Here is a 21,682-nt window from a genome sequence, read left to right as displayed (position 1 = left end):
TCCAAAAATAAAACCAGAGTACAGAGCTAAACAAACTGATACATAAAACAAGCAAAACATACGTGAAATCGATAAGTCTTCTGATGTAACGTGGGGACCAGCAGACAGGATGCTCCAAGCGACACCATAAATAACTTGGTACCTGAAAAAGATAGTGTCAACGGGGTGAGTTCAACAACTCAGCGAATACCAATGGACATGAGTAGTAAGATATATCTAACAGCAACAAACATGGAATACAGCTTCCTAATCATATATAGGGAATATGCAAAACTGAAAGGTAACTAAGGAAGTTGTACTCACCAAGAACTCCTATCCAGACAAAAGGGTCGTCAAACCGAAAGTGTCAATAATCCTGTATGCAGGTCAAAAGTATGCATCCAACCAAAATGCAGCAACCAAATGCAGCAAACACAATCATAAGAATATAAATACATCAATGCATATGATGCTAATGATGCGTCCTGGTCACCCCTGACGCCAGTCAGTCCTCTCACACACAAAAGGCGAGACCGAGTGGGTAGGGCTGTGACAACCGTGCACTCTGTCGTCACTGCTCCTGATGAGTGACCGAGTGGACGGGATGCTGTCGGAGTACTCCTGTCCTGTGACCCCAAATCATAAATGGGGGAGCTCAATGCTCTCAACTCCCGGTACACGATGACGGGGAGGTATCTCTGCCGGCTACCACGCTGAGTCACCTGACCAACGGAGCCAAACAGAGTCCACCGTCTGCCGGCTACTACGCTGCTACACTAAATGCCAGCGGAGCCAAACAGAGCGGAACTGACTGCCGGCTACCACGCTGAGTCATATGACCAACGGAGCCAAACAGCAGAACCGCCACACACCTGCCTGATATACCACAAATCCATGAGTGGTGGTGTGTGCAGTACATGTAACTGGCGATGTGCTCAACCATAGTGGAGCCGACAATCGCGCAGCATGCAATCATGATGCATGACACTAAGCATAATCATAAACTAATCAACATAACCATATCCATATATATATAATATGGGTCCCACGGTATCAGTAGGTCAATCCACGGATCTAGGGCATACATGTCCTCTATGGTATAGCAACCTAGATCCTAAACATATCTCCTTCCATAACATATGTACCAACAATATGCACATATCAAGAATCAAGGTCTAGGTACACAAATCATATATGATATACAAATAGAGGTACACAAGCTAGTCATGGCATAAAACCTAAGTATCAGATAATCTCGATACACATGACTGAAACCAAAAGTCCAGAACCTAGTCCTAACCTCAGTAAAACATGGTATGTTACTCTAGAACCTAAGATACTCATGGTAATAAAGTACTCATGGCAAATAAGATACTCATGGTAACAAATCACGAGATATCAGCACGGATACATAACAAGAGACAAACCTAACATGCTATGGATATCAAACAGTGACATACCAAAGACAAACATGTTCATTGCTTGCAGCTATAAAGTACTATGCATATCCAAATGACGATATCATAAAAGATAAGTCAAGAGGTACCCGCCTCCAATGTAGATCGAGCTAATCAACCTCTACGTCGATGTGCTCGTTCTGAATCTGAATCCTGTAATAATCGTACATGTATAGTTTTATTTAGCTAAATTCAAATGAATTAAATAGCTAAAGAAAATGCCCAACCTACTTAGGGAGAACCCTAATCAACATAAACATAATTCCACTAATTAGGAATCCTTATAGTAATATACCAAAATCTACATCTACATTACTGTTGTAGTTAAAAGGATCTTTACCTGACCTTCTTCTCCGACGATGACAGCAAGCAACAGTAGCTGAAACTGGTGAAGTTGTTGTCCACCAAACCATATACTCTAAATTAGCAATCCCACACTCAACCAGGTACACAAACCAACCATTCCACATCCACTTACCTAAATCAGTAGTCAAGGCTGGTGATCACCTCAAACTCGGCCGCAAGGTGCGTGAGGGAAGCTTAGCTCCGTGAGTATGAGCAAGGACAGAGGGATGAGGTCAGTAACAGATCCCCAATTTCCTTCGGCAACTCCTCCCTTCTGGTGACGGCAGCCCACGATAGCAGTTGTTTCCACAGCGATCGAGTGGAAGGCAGTGTGTACACAAGACTAGGGCACGGGCGACTCCGGCTAGGGCACAACAAGCACGGCAACACCACTGCTCCGGTGAGGTGAAATGCTACCCAGATGTCAATCGGCGCAGGGAGGAGATGGCGCGATGCTGCTCAGCGTGATTTGGGATCTCCGCGACAACCCAAAAGAAGGGCAGAAGAGGAGAGCAGTGGAGATCAAAAGGCCGTCGGCTGAGGCTAGGGCAGAGGAGCGGCGGCGGCTGTGAACCCAACTAGGGCATGGTCCTCTCCTCCTTTGGCCGTCACCTAGGGCAGAGGTGCGGCCGTGCTCGGGTGCAAGCTAGGGCAGAGGAAATCGGCGCAAGGAATGCGTCGGGTTGGAGAAATCACCGCGGCCGGCAACAGTTAGGGCAGATCGGGTGCGAGGGGAAGAACCGCAAGGAACGGCGTCGGGGAAGAAAGAAAAAGAAAATAGAAGGGAAAAGAAAATGGAAAGGAAAAGAAAAAGAAAAATAAACTTTTCCTCATTTAAATGGGTACCTTAAACAGGCTTTCCCGCACCCCGTTTTTATCCCCGTTAACTCGTCCGTACGAGCTCCGAAAAATTCCCGGAAAATTTCCAAAAATTCTGAAAATTCCCTTATTAATATTCGCCTATTTTTGGTATTTTACATTCTCCCCCACTAATAAAAATTTGGTCCCCAAATTTCGTTATCTACCATCAACAAATACTAACAACAAGTAACGAGTATACATTCTGAACGGTAAATAAAATCACATATCTCAAATGAAAAATGGGGTATCGAGCTCGGATAGTATCCTCGAGCTCCCAAATAACCTTCTCGTCCAAATGATACTGTCATCCGACTTTAACCAGTCGAATAGTCTTGTTCCGTAACTAATGCTCTTTCCGGTCTAGAATCCGTACCGGAATCTCCTCATAGGTGACGTCAGGCTGAATAGAAACTGAGATATCTGTCAGCACATGTGTCGAGTCGGATATATACCTCATCAGCATAGACACCTGGAATACGTCGTGATCGCCCGCCAACGCTGGTGGTAGCACTAAACGATAAGCTACCACTCCAACCCTTTCCAAGATCTGGAAAGGTCCAATGTATCGCAGGCTAACTTACCTCTGAGGCCAATTTCTTCACCCCTTTTCGTGGGTGAAATTCACAAAAATACCTGATCGCAAATGGAGAACTTTAAAAGTCTCTGACTCCGGTCAGCATAACTCTTCTGGGAAGTGCGCTGATTTGGTTAATCGATCAACGATAACCCAAATCGCGGCATACTTCGTCGTGTCCTCGACAAACCCACCACAAAGTCCATAGTATTATGTTCTCATTTCCACTCAGGAAATAAAAATCCGCTGAAACAATCCGGCAGGTATCTGGTGCTCATCCTTCACCTTCTAACAGACAAGACATCTTGCTACAAAATCTGTGATGTCTTTCTTCACACTGTTCCGCCAATAGGAACGCTTCAAATCTCGATACATGTGGTTCCACCTGAATGGATCGCAAATCGAGAGCGATGAGTCTCATGAAGTAGCTCCTGCAAGACCAGATAAGACTGGGGTACGCATAATCTGCCTCGGAAGTATATAATACCCTCCTCGTCTCGTGTGAACTCGGTCTACTGCCCGGAAGCTATCTGACTGCAAATAAACTGCAAATACTGATCAACAGCCTAGGGCTCTCGGATCCTCGTCCTGATCGACGACTGAGCAACCATGGTAACCAGAATACCCTGCTCTGTCCGTCCCCACTCCTCAAGGCACAATTTGGAGAATCCCTAAATCAAGTCTGTGACCACCACTCGGTGGCAAGCTAAAGTCCCTCTGGACTTCCTGCTAAGTGTATCGGCAACCACATTAGCTCTCCTCGGGTAATAGCTAATGGTACAATCATAATCCTTCAGAAATTCCATCCATCTCCTCTGTCGGAGGTTAAGTTCCTTCTAAGTAAACAGATAATTGAGACTCTTATGGTCAGTGAGAATCTCAAATGTACCGCCATATAAATAATGTCGTCAAATCTTCAAGGCACAAAATAATGACGGTCAGCCACAAGTCATATACTGGGTAGTTCTACTCATGCTCCTACAACTGTCGATAAACATAGGAGACTACCCTCCGTGCTGCAGCAAAACAGCGCACAAATCCTATAGAGATGCATCGGTATAGAGCACGAATCCGTCATCTCCAGAAGGTAAACTAACAATCGGAGCCGACACCAATCTCTGCTTCAGCTTCCGGAAGTTGGTCTCGCAATCCTCGGACCACGTGAACTTCACGCCTTTCATAGTCACGCATGAAAGTAGCATAGCTATGCGGAAGAAACCCTCGACGAAAGGTCTGTAATATCCTGCGAGTCATAAAAGACTGCGGATCTCCTACACAGATTTCGGCTACTCCCAACGGTAACAACCTCTATTTCCTATGGAACCATGGTACACTCCTACTGGTGACCGTGTGTCCCAAACATCATCACAAAAGACAATCCAATTCAGCACTACTGATAATCACATATAGATGTTCTCATCGAATCATCTCTAGATCTATGCAAAGGTAGTGTACGTGACTCACCTCGGATCCGAAATAGATCACATCATCGTCAACAAAGACAATGGAATTCGATCCAAACATCCTCGAAATACCAGAATCATTAAGTCTCTGAAAACATCTAAGGCACTGTAAGCCTATATGGCAAAACCAAGACACATAATGTCCATATCACAGACATTCCTAACCATAAGATCCTCAACAATAAATAGATCTGATCACCAACGATATAAATCACCAAAGAATATATCCTCTAGTGTGAGAGCTACGCTCCATCACACGAAATACCATATATGTAGGAGCAACGCTCTACTACAAGAAATCCTCCATATATGGGAGCAACGCTCCACCACAAATAATCCAAAATATATATCTACAACAAACATGGGAGCAATGCTCCGCTACAAGCAATCCGCAATATATGGAACGCTCCATCACAAAACAATCCCTAAATATGTGGGATCCAGACTATGTGAGAGCTACGCTCTACCACAATAATACATAAGTGCCCAAAGCACCTAACTATCTAGCTAGAGACTGCACGAGATCTCTCTACCACAGATCACTGTGGGTAGCCTAGGGTATAACCACCCAGTAAGCAAATCAAATCCATAGTCAACTCTATCATCCCTCCTAGTGGGTCGGTCACCCACTTAATGGGTATATTAGTTGACAGGGTAAAACAACCAATATCATAATGTAGACATTTAACACTCTACATTTAACATAGGTAGAATCATCATGATGCTACCAACCATACATCTGACACACATGCACACATAACATATGTATGATCGACATAATCCTCCAATTAGTACACACCAAATATACTCACATCATAAGTATAAATCACCGTGATACCTCCAACAATGTATACCGAACCCGTGTGCATATATCATCGTAGGTAAAATCAACAATACCCCTCAAACAACACTCACATAACAAATATACACATATGCCAAGAGTATAATCAACATATACTTCCAGTAAAGCATACTAAACTCAGGTGCACTCACAAATCAAACCTAATCAATAAGATACCTCGAATATTACATCCAACACATCTGCATCTAACATAACACCGATTTAATCAACATGATACCTTCCATAATACAATCAGCATAAGCTCAATGATGCAATCGGTCAGTCTACCACAGGACTCCTACAACACATAATAATCATATCTACACACCACATAAATATGCATAATCAACATATTTTAAATCCAATCTACCACACAAACCCTACGCCACCTTCTAAGTTATCCAATTAGGTACATACAGTCCAAAATTAAAGTACTCATGGAATAGGATACATCGATCCTCTATCGACTGACCAAGTCGTCATTAGTATATGGCTAATTCAATCCTTTCCCACGTCAGTATAAGCTAGGTACTCGATGTGCTCAAGATATCCAACTAAGCACGAGCAACCCAAAGATTCAGATTGGACCAATAAAGCTAAATCGGTCATCTACTAACTAATCAAGAATACCTTAATCCTCCATAAACTACTAAGGTATATCAATCTACGACTACCAAAGTCGACAAGCGTAAATCAATCTTCTACTAACCAATCTAACAAGAGTAAATCAGTTATCTACTGATGTAATTAATTAAGATAAAATGGTATAATACTGGCTAGGTAAACATAAAGATATAGATACTATCCACTACGCAGCTAATAACAACAGAGGCTGGTATGTGCCTCGATCTTCTAACCAACTAATCGTAACAGAAGCTAAAGCTACTAAGGGTATGATATGTAAAATCACCAAAGCCTATAATCCTTAATCTCTATTAAGGTCAATCAAGATCAGTGGTTTACCTAACACACAAAATATATGTTATATCAACTAGACAGGTACTAATAAAGAATACTAATACATGTCATAAACAGTAACAGTGAACAGGGCATATACTAACCAAAAAGGTATGATGACATATACCAACATACCTCCTACAGCTTGGAGATGTCCTGCCGCTGCCAGGTCCCAAAAAAAACCAGAAAAATCACATCGAGAAGACCAAAACACGAAATCCGAAAGACAGAAAAATAAGACTCGTAAGCCGAGCTCTGATACCAAATAAATTGATATCAGATAAATCTCAAAAATCCAAAACACATAGCAAGTATCGTATACCTGCTCTGATACCACTAAATTGTCACGCCCCAGAGGAGTCTCTATCCGAAGAAATTTCGGCAGCATCTCCCCTGTACGACGGACAATCTGAAACTTTCCTACAAGCACTATATACGTCAGCCACATGCGGCTGGAATAATAACAATAAAAGAAAACAAACACCACGCAGTAAATATCAAATTCAGCCTCTGGCTGACACAACCACGCAGTTAAAAATAAAGCAGCCCACTCGGCTGTACCAAAACAAAACACAAACTGCTAGCCGGCTAGGCTTACACAACAAATAACAAATACAAAACACCACATAACAACATCAACCCTCCAAAAATAAAACCAGAGTACAGAGCTAAACAAACTGATACATAAAACAAGCAAAACATACGTGAAACCGATAAGTCTTCTGATGTGACGTGGGGACCAGCAGACAGGATGCTCCAAGCGACACCATAAATAACCTGGTACCTGGAAAAGATAGTGTCAACGGGGTGAGTTCAACAACTCAGCGAATACCAATGGACATGAGTAGTAAGATATATCTAACAGCAACAAACATGGAATACAGCTTCCTAATCATATATAGGGAATATGCAAAACTGAAAGGTAACTGAGGAAGCTGTACTCACCAGGAACTCCTATCCAGACAAAAGGGTCGTCAAACCGAAAGTGTCAATAATCCTGTATGCAGGTCAAAAGTATGCATCCAACCAAAATGCAGCAACCAAATGCAGCAAACACAATCATAAGAATATAAATACATCATGCATATGATGCTAATGATGCGTCCTGGTCACCCCTGACGCCAGTCAGTCCTCTCACACACAAAAAGGCGAGACCGAGTGGGTAGGGCTGTGACAACCGTGCACTCTGTCGTCACTGCTCCTGATGAGTGACCGAGTGGACGGGATGTTGTCGGAGTACTCCTGTCCTGTGACCCCAAATCATAAATGGGGGAGCTCAATGCTCTCAACTCCCGGTACACGATGACGGGGAGGTATCTCTGCTGGCTACCACGCTGAGTCACCTGACCAACGGAGCCAAACAGAGTCCACCGTCTGCCGGCTACTACGTGTTGGAGTGTATACTGAAAGCCTAAGCTTTGTAAACATTCATTATGAATAAAGAATCACATTTGGTCTAATTATCTACATTTGTTTGTAGTTGTTCATTTAATTTATATTGTAGATAACATAGTATGTGGTGTCACATACAGAAGATGATGTTATCAGTACCTTATAAATTATAAACAGTAGCTCACGACCAGAATGGAAAGGAACAAACCATTAGAAAGTCGTAGTGTAATTAGGTATTAGTTTATCTTGACTATATAATTACACTAGTACACTCAGAGTGTATTGAGTAGGACCATTTGAGGTCGTTCCTTTTATACTGACTTTATAAAGGAACAAAGACCTCGGTTATTATGGAAGTGTGTGCTCTTAATCCTAATATAATAACAAGCACATATATTTGATATTTATTTCTTTAATTTATCAATGGGTGAGATTTAGTTTGATGAATCAATAAGCCCGATAAATTGGGAAATGATATCACTTATAGTGTGTGTTGTTGATTATAGAAGGAAGCGTGTCCTAGAGATACTAGGTTGATAATGTCCCCAAGAGGAGCTCATAAGGATTGTCATGTTAAACCCTGCAGGTGGACTTAGTCCGACATGACGATAAGGTTGAGTGGTACTACTCTTGGACTTAGACATTAATTAAATGAGTTGTCAGTAACTCACTTAATTAGTGGACATTCGATATCTTAAACACAGGGAGACTAACACACTCATAATAAGAAGGAGCCCAAAAATGTAATTTGGGATTGGTGCGGTAGTTCAATGATAGTTCTCTAGTGGAATGAATTATCATTGATAAAATTAAGTTGTGTGTTCGGGGCGAACATGGGATGCTTAATTTTATCGGGAGACCAAAACCAATTCCTCCTCTCGGTCCCTATCGTAGCCTCTTATTTATAGAGTACTATACCCACATATACCCACCTTTTATACCCACCTAAAGGGGGCCGGCCAAGCTAGCTTGGGAACCAAGCTAGGGCCGGCCTAAGCTTGGGTTTAGGGTGGCCGGCCCTAGCTTGAACCCAAGCTAGTAGGGCCGGCCATAATTAATTTAAAAGAAAATTTAATTTTAATGTTTATTATTATGTGGAAGATTTAATTTAAAAGAGAATTAAAATTAAAATATCTCTCTTGTAAAAATTTACAAAAGATTAAAGAAAGAGATTAGATCTCTTTCCTTATTTGTAGATTGGAGAGATGTTTTATTTTCTCTTTAAAATTATCCACATGATTGATAAAATTAAAATTATAGAAATTTCCTTTTATTAACCATGAAGAGATTTTAAAGAGAAATTTTATTTTTTTAAAATTTCCGGAAACAAATTAGGAAGTTTTAATTGTTGATTGAAACTTGTCCTATTTGCCTTCCAATGATGTGGCCGGCCATCACAAATTAATTAGGGAAATTTTATTTTATTTCTCTCAATTAAATCATGTCAAGGAAATTAAGGAAAATTTATTTCCTAATTTACCTAGGCCAAGGAATATAAAAGAAGGGGTGAGGGTGCCTTCTCAAGACACAACATCTATTATTCCTCTCCCTCTCTTGTTCCTTGTGGTGGCCGGTCCATCCTCTCCCTCTCTTCCTCTTGTGGTGGCCGAACCTCTCTCCCCTCCTTGGAGCTCTTGTGGTGGCCGGATACTACTTGGAGAAGAAGAAGAAGAAGGAGAGAAAGCTAGCATCTCTTGGAGCTTGGTTAGTATTTTGGGTTTTCTCGTTGGTGAAGCGTTTCTGTTGTGGCCGAACCTTGCTTGGATAAGAAGAGTGTGGTTTGTGGTGTCTCATCTTGGAAGATCGTTGCCCACAACGTCCGAGGTTAGAAGAGGAATACGGTAGAAGATCAAGAGGTTTTTCTACAAGGTATAACTAGTAATTTCTATTTCCGCATCATGCTAGTTATTTATGGAAATAATACCAAATACAAGAGGCTTACGTTCTAGTATTTCGAATATGTTTTTTCGAAGTTGTGTTCTTTTGTTTCTTTCTTTTCCTTGTGATTTGATTGTTCTCTTTGGTTAACCTAAAGTTATTTTAGGAAATTAAATATTAGCTTTCTATTAAAGGTTTTGTCTAGTCGGTGGTGGTTGCTCCCATATCCAAGAAGGCCATGTGCCTCGCCACATCAGTACTGGGAACCTTTTATGGAAATTGATATTTAATGGAATTAATAACTTAAGGAGACTTGGGTCGAACGTGTTAAGTTCCGCAGGAGATCCAAGTCAAAACCTAAAAGAACAAATAGATTAAGTTTTGGATCAAACGTGTTAAGTTCCGCAGGAGATCCAAAATTTAATTTAAAAGAACACATGGTAGCTAGGAAAAGGTTCAGACTTTTGTACAAAATTTTTGTACAGTGGAACCTATAGGCTTTCCGAGTAGCAACCAACACTACGCTGCTACACTAAATGCCAGCGGAGCCAAACAGAGCGGAACTGACTGTCGGCTACCACGCTGAGTCATATGACCAACGGAGCCAAACAGCAGAACCGCCACACACCTGCCTGATATACCACAAATCCATGAGTGGTGGTGTGTGCAATACATGTAACTGGCGATGTGCTCAACCATAGTGGAGCCGACAATCGCGCAGCATGCAATCATGATGCATGACACTAAGCATAATCATAAACTAATCAACATAACCATATCCATATATATATAATATGGGTCCCACGGTATCAGTAGGTCAATCCACGGATCTAGGGCATACAGGTCCTCTATGGTATAGTAACCTAGATCCTAAACATATCTCCTTCCATAACATATGTACCAACAATATGCACATATCAAGAATCAAGGTCTAGGTACACAAATCATATATGATATACAAATAGAGGTACACAAGCCAGTCATGGCATAAAACCTAAGTATCAGATAATCTCGATACACATGACTGAAACCAAAAGTCCAGAACCTAGTCCTAACCTCAGTAAAACATGGTATGTCACTCTAGAACCTAAGATACTCATGGTAATAAAGTACTCATGGCAAATAAGATACTCATGGTAACAAATCACGAGATATCAGCACAGATACATAACAAGAGACAAACCTAACATGCTATGGATATCAAACAGTGACATACCAAAGACAAACATGTTCATTGCTTGCAGCTATAAAGTACTATGAATATCCAAATGACGATATCATAAAAGATAAGTCAAGAGGTACCCGCCTCCAATGTAGATCGAGCTAATCAACCTCTACGTCGATGTGCTCGTTCTGAATCTGAATCCTGTAATAATCGTACATGTATAGTTTTATTTAACTAAATTCAAATGAATTAAATAGCTAAAGAAAATGCCCAACCTACTTAGGGAGAACCCTAATCAACATAAACATAATTCCACTAATTAGGAATCCTTATAGTAATATACCAAAATCTACATCTACATTACTGTTGTAGTTAAAAGGATCTTTACCTGACCTTCTTCTCCGACGATGACAGCAAGCAACAGTAGCTGAAACTGGTGAAGTTGCTGTCCACCAAACCATATACTCTAAATTAGCAATCCCACACTCAACCAGGTACACAAACCAACCATTCCACATCCACTTACCTAAATCAGTAGTCAAGGCTGGTGATCACCTCAAACTCGGCCGCAAGGTGCGTGAGGGAAGCTTAGCTCCGTGAGTATGAGCAAGGACAGAGGGATGAGGTCAGTAACAGATCCCCAATTTCCTTCGGCAACTCCTCCCTTCTGGTGACGGCAGCCCACGACAGCAGTTGTTTCCACAGCGATCGAGTGGAAGGCAGTGTGTACACAAGACTAGGGCACGGGCGACTCCGGCTAGGGCACAACAAGCACGGCAACACCACTGCTCCGGTGAGGTGAAATGCTACCCAGATGTCAATCGGCGCAGGGAGGAGATGGCGCGATGCTGCTCAGCGTGATTTGGGATCTCCGCGACAACCCAAAAGAAGGGCAGAAGAGGAGAGCAGTGGAGATCAAAAGGGCGTCGGCTGAGGCTAGGGCAGAGGAGCGGCGGCGGCTGTGAACCCAACTAGGGCACGGTCCTCTCCTCCTTTGGCCGTCACCTAGGGCAGAGGTGCGGCGGTGCTCGGGTGCAAGCTAGGGCAGAGGAAATCGGCGCAAGGAATGCGTCGGGTTGGAGAAATCACCGCGGCCGGCAACAGTTAGGGCAGATCGGGTGCGAGGGGAAGAACCGCAAGGAACGGCGTCGGGGAAGAAAGAAAAAGAAAATAGAAGGGAAAAGAAAATGGAAAGGAAAAGAAAAAGAAAAATAAACTTTTCCTCATTTAAATGGGTACCTTAAACAGGCTTTCCCGCACCCCGTTTTTATCCCCGTTAACTCGTCCGTACGAGCTCCGAAAAATTCCCGGAAAATTTCCAAAAATTCCGAAAAATTTCCTTATTAATATTCGCCTATTTTCGGTATTTTACAGTTTGTAGGAATGTTATAAAGAATAAACAAAAGAATAATTCTCACAAGGAAAAAAACAACCAAGCATGAATATTTTTTTTTAGCTCGTCTAACTAGTACAAGTGCCTAGTCCAATAGAACTAATTTACCTTGTTTGCCTAGCTTAATAAGGAACATTGACTTGTTGGTTCTCTCTCCTTATCTGATTGGTCTATCCAACTCGATGGAATCTCGAATCTCAATCGACCTATTTGACTTGTTCATGCTGCCTAATCTAAATGACTTTGCTGGCTCTATCATGATGTATCAAGTCAAACTGAAAAAAAACCCTCTTAAAAGAGTTATTTTTTTTCCCTCCTATCCACAAAGTAAACAAAGAAAAAACAACTTCCATAACATGGAGGAAATAGATTGTTAAAAAAATATAATATATTTTTTAATCTTATAAAATATACTATTATAGATTAAATTATTTTGTATATAAATTTAATTTAAATTTAAACTGATCAAAGAAATCCAAATTAAATCCAATTTAAACTTACACTTCAGCTAATCCGAAATTAACTTTTACTTAACAAGCATCAAACATAATATCAAAACTTGAACTCAACATTCAACATTTCAAATATAACTCAATAATATCTAAAGTCCTTGTAAAAACCAAACGTGTGAAAGTTTTTATTTAGTGAAAACTCATAAGGGAACAGACTAGTCATCTTCATGAACTAAATACACCATCAGAGTACAATATTTCAATGAAACCTGTTAAGAACATAAACATGAAAAAAAATCAAGTTGTACCTTCTCATACTTTGCTTTAGCAAGTTCATACTTCCCTTCTTTGAATAACCTATTTCCCTAAAAGGAAAAAAAAACAAGTAGTACTTATGGTTTTTCTCCAGCAAACTCGAAATGAATTCATATGTTAAGATGGAAGAACAAAAAAGCATGTGAATCCCTAGAAAAACACAATATTGAGCAGCAAACATAAAAAAGTAAAAACCTAGCCAACATTTTGAGCCCATCACAATAAAATGAGGAAAGTGCAACAGGTAGCTGCCAAAACACTTTATCCCTAAGCCCTATGCCACTTAGATGACACAGTACATTTACTTGAAACTGGTGTGGATCCTAGCGTTCAACACAATTATTTCTAAATTTATTTACACATGATCATTAAGAGATGTGTAGACTAGGAGTATCATTGTCTGAGTTTCGATGTCCGACATAGATACAGAAGTGGTAGACAGGTACAAAAAGGAAGATACAGAGTTGACGAATATGCAAATGGTCTCTCATCATCTTATCATACTGATGTGCCACAAAGCAGATGCAACATATGCTTAAAATTTATCAAAACTACTTATCCTTCAATGCTAACAAGGAAAGCTCTCACAGATGGATAGATTAACAAAAAAATTAAATACCAAATATATGATTAAACAGAATTATGTAAATATCAATTCACAAGAGGGAATGTATAGGTCAAAAATGAATACCGTGTTTTTGATGTTCTCTGCCTCATCCATAATTTCTTGAAATGTCAATCCAGTCCAATCCTGTATTCAGCAATCAAATGTGGGTTAATGTAACAAGTGTAAAATTTAAACAGCAGAATAGAATTTGAAGTTAATCTCACAAAAACACCCAACAATTCCATAATTCCTAAAATGATACACTTAGTAAGTGCACGAAGAATGATAACGAGATGAACATGCGCATAAGGATCATGGCATATTGTAACTTGAGCTAGAGAACTGTGGATCAGAATTGAGATTACCTTGGGCATCTCAAAGCCAAGCAACTCGATTTCCCACTGGACATGAGCTCCTTCAGGAACATTAGCAGGCCTGTAAATGAAATGATACAATGAAATTCAGAAACTCACTTTCTGAAAATAAATGACTTAATTTAGAAAGTTACCTTGAAAATTTATCATATGCATAATCAGGAGGACTAGTGACCAGTGCTATCTCTCCAGGAAGCATAAGTCGAACACACATTTCAAGTCCCTCTGGCACCTGAAGAGAGTAAGATTTAGTAAAAGATATCAGTTCAAAAACTGAAGTAAACACTGAATCAGCATTGTTAGTTTAAGCTCAGGAAGATTGGATATCAAGGAGAATAACAGTACCAATGTAATAAAATGCTTGTGCTCTAGTTATCTAAAAGTAGAAGTATTTAGCAAGAAACATTGGAGTTGAGTTTTATAGATGGTACACAAGTATATGGATATATATAAGAGACTTGAACCAATAGATAAATGTCTTGAGTCCCAATTATGTGATGTGATATTTCTCTCTAAATATAATAGAATATTTTATCTTTCTCAACTTAGTTGTAGCAAAAGATGGGTTACACTCACCCCGGACGCATCTTTCTCAGCTAAGTATTTAAACAGATGGTCCTAGAGTTAGGATTGTCTCAAATAATCTCATTAGGAGAAGGCCACAACTTTGATATGATGGTATAACCTCCCCTCTCTATATTATGATAACAAAAAAAAAGTGTTAATTTTTCTCTTTTCAATAACATATTCTTCATACTCTCATACATCATCATTAACACTTCTTTTTTTATAGCTTTCACACACCTGCCTTTATTACTTCCCCACCTTCATCAAGACAATTCAACACTTTAAGTCAAAAGTTGAAACTTGTTTTATGTAGGAGTTTTAATCATTGATTAAAAAAATAAATAAAATTTTGGTATTGTACCATGCCAAAAATCAACATGTTTGAATTCAAATCAGTTCTAATTCTGCAATCCTCTTCTACTTGGCTTTGATACCACTAAATATAAGTTTATATACATAAACAATTAAGTTACAATTTAAAATAATAAATTTAAAAATATAATAAGATTTTGACTAATGGTGATACTATATTAATACCAATAATAGCACCGTGCATGCCCTCCCGTGCATGGGGCAATGGTAAAGTGTCAAGGTGGATTCCTAGAGCACCATAGGTCAATCCTCGGACATGGGTGGACACTTAATTTGGAGGAAAAAACTATGTTGAGAAATTCATGGTTCAAGTACTCGGTTCAAGGCCTGAGCAATCCTACAGTGGAGGGACTATGGAAATCGGACTACAGATGCACTACCGTGAGCCCTTTCGTATTTATTTGGTGGACAAATAAAGAGAAGGGTCGTCCATCTCCACGATTAGTTGGGTATGTAAGGGTCTGGGCACCTGGATTATCAAAAAATAAATAAAAAAAATAATAGTATCGTGCATAGGATGAAAAAATTAATTCCTCTAACCATGATTTAAAATCTCAACCGCATTAGAGTTTTAGTTTATGACCGGAACAATATAGTTTCGATACTATATCGTGTGATGCCGATATAACTATGATACTTTTTAAATATAAAATATATTAATTAAAATAAAAAAGTTAACCTAAATATTAAAAAAATAAAAACAATAAAATATTTTTTTAAAAAGGAAAAATACGAGATCATTACACCTTCATATGGTAAATAAATAAATAAAAATTTTATTATATATTTTAAAATTAAAATAAATAAAAATATATATTAAATTGATGAGATAAATTTATTAGAGTTGAAATTATTAACTCTAAATTTAATTATAAACCTAAGTTTTCTTCTACATCGCACCTGCGTCATGGTGGCCTCGTGACAATGGCCTCTGCGATTGCAGTCGTAGGACCGTGACCCCACGTAGTTCACCGTAGGACTATGACCCCACGTAGTTCGCCGCAGGATCACGACACCTCCATGATCCCGTGACAACTCATGGTGCCAATGTTGGATGATGAGTAGAGCAACAAATTTCGCTCATTTCGCCCAGCATAAAACAAAATTTTAAGCCATGTTTCTAACATCCAAGAGATAAATCCCTAACCTTTCCAAGATTAAGAATTGAACTTAGACTGACACAATTACAAGGGAATAAATACATGCACATAAGGAAGTTATGCACTATGTTATGAATCTAATGATCAAAGGCTTCTTGATTCCTAGGTGCACCTTAGCAAAGAAACAATAATAGGTAGACTATGAATAATATGAACCTTGAACGAAGCTTTAAAATTTCAAATCATCCCAAAGTTTCAAATATTAATCGAAACCATTTTGGCAAAGTATCAAATTGTGTCAATATGATTATGATACTTATTTAATTAAATTATTAATAATATCAATTAATTTTTATTATAATTAAATTTTTACTTAATAATTAATTAGATTGCTAAGATATGTTTGCTCTTCTCTTTATATTTGTTAATTAATTTAATCATCGCACTCTACAAAGTTAAATATACATGCAACAAATTAAATTTTAATTTTTCTCATCTATAATATGTATATAACTCCGCCCATGTCGAATAAACTCCGCCATAACAAGTTCTAAGCTCAAATAAAGGAGGGATGCATTAGATTGCAAGTAAAACATAGACAAATGCTATGTATGAATCCATCAAACTATTGCATTAATACTAGGTTGTACCTGAAATTGCATGGTATGACTGCAACGTCTCAAAAAGATCTAATACATCTCCATAAGAATTTGAGTGTAGTCTTACGGATGCAAAAGTTCTCACACCTTAGATTAGATAACAATAGGCATTATAGGAAATTCAATTATCTTAGATTTAGAAGGTGAAACGAAAGAAAACTCATTAGCAAAACACTTGAGGTAGCAGATACAATAATTAGGATAAGACAAAATAGGTAGGGGAGAATGCACAGATGATAGAAAACTTGAGTGTTAAGTTATGGTACACAAGAAAAAGTAAAATGAGAAATGTTATACGTATATTTGTAAATAATTTGTTAAGGAACAAAATAGTAGTAGTATGAAAAGGAAATTGGATTATAGCACTCAAGATAAAGATAACAAAAGAAACTATTAATATAATTAATATATATGCACCTTAAACAAGATTTGATGAAGACACCAAACATAGGTTTGGAGAACACCAGGATGAGGTAGTATAAAAAAATAAGATGATTTTAATAGAAAGAGATATAAATGGCGAGTAAGAAATGAGGAACATGATACGGAGGTAATGGTTTTGGAATAAGAAATGAAAAAGAAAAAACTATATTGAATTTTGCAATAATATAAAACTTATAATAGCTAATAGAAAACATGTGTGGCTCCTGGGATCAAGTGGGGGAGGTTAAAGGATAGGAAATAAAATATCTTTAAGGAGAGGGTATGAACACAAGTATTAGGATGAATACATAGCGACTCGCATAGGACATGAGATAAGATGACATCAAATTTGAAATCAGTAGCCAAGAGCATAATCAATGAGTTAAGGCACCATCAAATATAGAACCTTGGCGGTGAAATGAGGAAGCGTGAGAGAAAGTGATGGAAAAAGAACATCTATAAGTTATTAAACACTTATAAGAACTAAGAAAGTTGTAAAGAAAGCGGTGAATGAAGCCGAGAACGAAGCTTTCAAAAGTTTTGACAGCTTAATACAAAATAAGGGGAAAGGGGCATCTATAGAATAGTTGTTACATCAGTCATTTTTATGAATCAAATTATAATTTTTATTAAAATTAATGGAAAAAATTGCAAAATGTCAATAAAAAACCTAATCACCTCCTCCCCACTAGGTGCAGTTGTTTTTTGGTTTTTTTAATTTTTTTTTTCTTTCCTTTTTCATTGCAAATGTCGCAACTCTCTCCACTCCCGTCTTCTCTTGTCATCTCACTCATCCCCTTTTTCACCTTTAGTGATTTTCATTGTTCTCGGTGGCCTCATCGTCCCCGTGTCACCCTAACTGTTCGGAGACCAACCCACTAAGCTCTCACTGCACTCCATCATACGTAAGAGATGTGATGTGCTGCAACGAGTTAATGTTAATGGATGCAAAGGCCATTTCCTCAAGAGTACAAATACCTGACTAATGTCCAAATCTAGCAAGTTTAGAATGGTTCCTTCCATTGCAATTGGCACACATTGATGACCTGATGTGTCCATTACCATGACTTCAAAAACTTATGAAATTTGATGTTACAATTATATAGTTGTAAAAAGTAGAAATATTTATGATCTCATTTTTACTCTTATTGCTTGACAACTTTCATTCATGCTGCCTGTCCTTTTGTATTCATAATTGTATACCTATATTGTTTGTTCTCTTTTTAAGAACAATGACAAATTAAATTATATAATTAATTATGCTAACTAATAAAGTAATAGGTAGTTGATGCCAAGGTTCAAAATCTCGAGTTGTGCTAAAGTTTCGATCTTTGTTTCGATATCGTATCAATGTTAATGCATGGTGTTGATAATGGATTGGAGTTTTAAAAGGAAGGAGATGAAGCATAGAAAGGAAATATTGTCTATGTTGAGCATGGTTTTAAATTTTGTACCATGTTGGGTGAAAATGTTTGAAACATATCATTCCGGTAAATTATGAAAACTTGATACCACTCAACGCAGATAATGCCTCCTCCTTTTACTTCATCGTCTTCCTCCTTCAACCTCCAATCTGTTATCGATACATGTATTGGAGTGTTGGCACGATAGTAGAATAATATCTTTTGAGTCAAAGACCGAAACTACGACATGACTCGAGATTTTGAACTCTAGTGTCAAGTAGTATCCAATTTCAACGATTTACTAGAATAATATATTTCAACCGTTTTGCTTGATTTCAAAGCATGACAAATGCCATAAAGCTTCATCAAGACACTCTGAAAGATCCACATAATTATTTTAACTAAATTGATGAGATAATAAATGCAACAATTATAGTATAGAGCTTTGGGTTCACGCTTAGAAAGGAATTGTGTTATTACTTATATTAAATTAAGGGTTCACACTTAGAAAGGAATTGCATTATTACTGATATTAAATTAACGAGATACTAAACATAACACCGATACTTAAAGCATTAGCCCCAAGCTCAAAAAGGGCCTTTAGATCTTTTCGTGAGTGTGTAGGCATCAAACATTTTATATGAGAAGATATTCTTATTTTAGATGATGGCAAGTTATTCATCCTACGTATATACTAAGGATGGCAATGGGGCAGGGCGGGGCGGGTTTGCCATCCCCATCCCCGCCCCTCCTCATTTTTTCGGGTTCAGGGATTCCCCGAACCCACAGGGATCAAATTCTCATCCCTACCCCATCCCCAAATTTAATTTATATTATTATTATTATTATTATTAATGAAAATATTAATATTAATATCAATATTAATAATATTATTATTATTAATATTTCCAAAATTTTTAATATTAATATTAACACTATTATTAATACTTTTAAAAAAAATCTTATTCGGGGTGGGTCCGCCCCAAACCCGTCCCATCCCAGAAAAAATCGAGGATCCCCATCCCTGTTTCGAATTTTCCCCGCGGGGCCCCGAACCCGCGGGAAAAATTATCATCCCTAGTATATACGATATATCTTTATTAGGTGGATTGTGAATTGTTCACCCTATATATATATATATATATATATATATATATATATATATACGTACACGTATGATACGTCTTTATCGGATGCATTGCAAGTTGTTCGCCTTATATATATTTATATTTATATGATATATTTCACATTGGATGTATTACAAGTCGTTCATCCCATGTATATACGATACATCTTAGATGGATTGTGAATTGTTCACCCTATATATATATATATATTCTTATATGTTTATGATGCATTCTTTATGTTTGATGGATTGCGAGTCATTCATTCTTATACATAATGCATCTTTTACTTGGTAGATTTTCAAGTCGATTGCCCTTATAAAATATGTTTATATATGGATTCCTTGATAAACTAAATATGAATACTTGTAAAAGAACAAAAGAGAAAATAAAAACAATGATGAATTGTTTAAAAGCTGATTTAAGAAATATTTATGATAGAGATTGTTGAAACCTTGACAATTTACTTTTTCATTGGATTTTCTTATATAACATGTTATTTACATCATAGATTTCTCTCTTATACCGTATTTTATGCTCATTATGGAGTTTTTGACCTCCAACTTTATCTATTGAGATTTGTGTAAACATTGGTGGAGTCTCTTCATAGGTATGAATTTAGTTAGTTTAGTTAATTTTTGTCTTTATGTTGCTAAGACACTACTGCAATTCATACATGGTGAGAGAAGCTAACTTTACGACAATCTAGCTTTTGTAGAGCGTGACAATAGATAAACCAGAGGAAAACAACAAATCTTACCTAAATAAAATTAAATGATTGAAATGGTGGCGGATATCAAGTGTTATTTGTGATCGTAAAGTACATACTATGTTATATGACGCTGAATATTAGGCTATGAATCGAGCACATGAGTAAAAGTTGGGAGTTGCCGAGCATGTTAAGGTAGGATAAATATGAGAACAATAGAGAGAGTTGGAATTGCGCCTATTAAAGAAAAACTTCAGGAGATGTGTTTAAGATGATATAAGCATGTACTTATACGACTAATAAATGTCCTAGTTAAACAATGTGAGATATTGATAAATACACACATTAATTGAGGAAGAGAGAGATCAAAGAAGATTTGATTAGCAACGATAAAATAAGATACAATTCATTTAATATAGATGAGAATATAGTAGGGGATTGAGCCTAATGGTGTATGAGGATGCATATTGCTCACCCGACTTAATAAAATTAAGACTTGGTTGCTATTGTTATTGATTGTAACTTGTATATATATTTTTTCATAATAATTTTATTGCAAGTGGATCATTTTAATGAGCAAGGAAGAAATGAGATTTTCCGTGATCCTAAAAGTTAAGAGATTTACACATGGTGTGTTCATTAATATAGGATGAGTTTATGATAAGAGTCTAAAGAAAATGTATAAAGATGTAATGATAAGATATAATGACAAGAAAGGTGTCAGCGTAGCATATATTAAAACAATGGAGGAGATGTATGAGTAAGTAATGAGAAGAGAAAAGACTCCAAGCGGATTAATTGAATTATTTTCCATAAAAATAGGCTTACATAAAAAATCAACTCTAAGTCCATATCTTTTTACATTAGTTATAGATGAACTTACTCGACACATATAAGGCATGTTATCATGGTGAATGTTGTTTGCAAGAACCTTTTCTTCGACAAGACACGTGAAGAATTAAATGTTAAGTTCAAATCTTAGCAGAAAACACTTTTATTGAAATTTTTTTAAACTTAGTACAGTCAAGACAAATATATGGAATTCAAATAGAGTAATAGTAGACGTAGCAAGATAATTGTTAAAATAGGAGATGACGAGCTACTTGTAACTTAAAATTTTAAGTATTAATCGTTATTGCAAAAGGATAGAGAGGTTGATAGAGATATTTTATATAGGATACAAGCAAAATGGTTAAAATGGAAAGGTGCATCATATATTCTTTGCAATCGTAAGGTACAACAAAAGTTTAAAGGGAAGTTTTACAAAATGAC

General features: G+C 37.6%; 1 protein-coding gene across 1 annotated transcript in view; it reads right to left on the bottom strand.

Annotated features, from left to right (window-relative positions):
- LOC122045622 (peptidyl-prolyl cis-trans isomerase PASTICCINO1) overlaps positions 1-21,682 on the bottom strand; it is a 114,203-nt gene that overhangs the window by 5,532 nt on the left and 86,989 nt on the right. The window contains exons 12-15 of the mRNA XM_042605923.1: positions 14,188-14,285; positions 14,045-14,114; positions 13,764-13,823; positions 13,066-13,122 (exon numbers count right to left, since the gene is read on the bottom strand). Coding sequence (XP_042461857.1) covers positions 13,066-13,122; positions 13,764-13,823; positions 14,045-14,114; positions 14,188-14,285 — 285 coding nt within the window. The remainder of the gene's footprint in view (positions 1-13,065; positions 13,123-13,763; positions 13,824-14,044; positions 14,115-14,187; positions 14,286-21,682) is intronic.

This window comes from Zingiber officinale, chromosome 2B (assembly GCF_018446385.1).
Source record: "Zingiber officinale cultivar Zhangliang chromosome 2B, Zo_v1.1, whole genome shotgun sequence".
Lineage (NCBI taxonomy): Eukaryota > Viridiplantae > Streptophyta > Magnoliopsida > Zingiberales > Zingiberaceae > Zingiber > Zingiber officinale.
The sequence above is the reverse complement of the archived record's forward strand: the minus strand, read 5'-3'. Positions and strand labels throughout refer to the sequence as shown.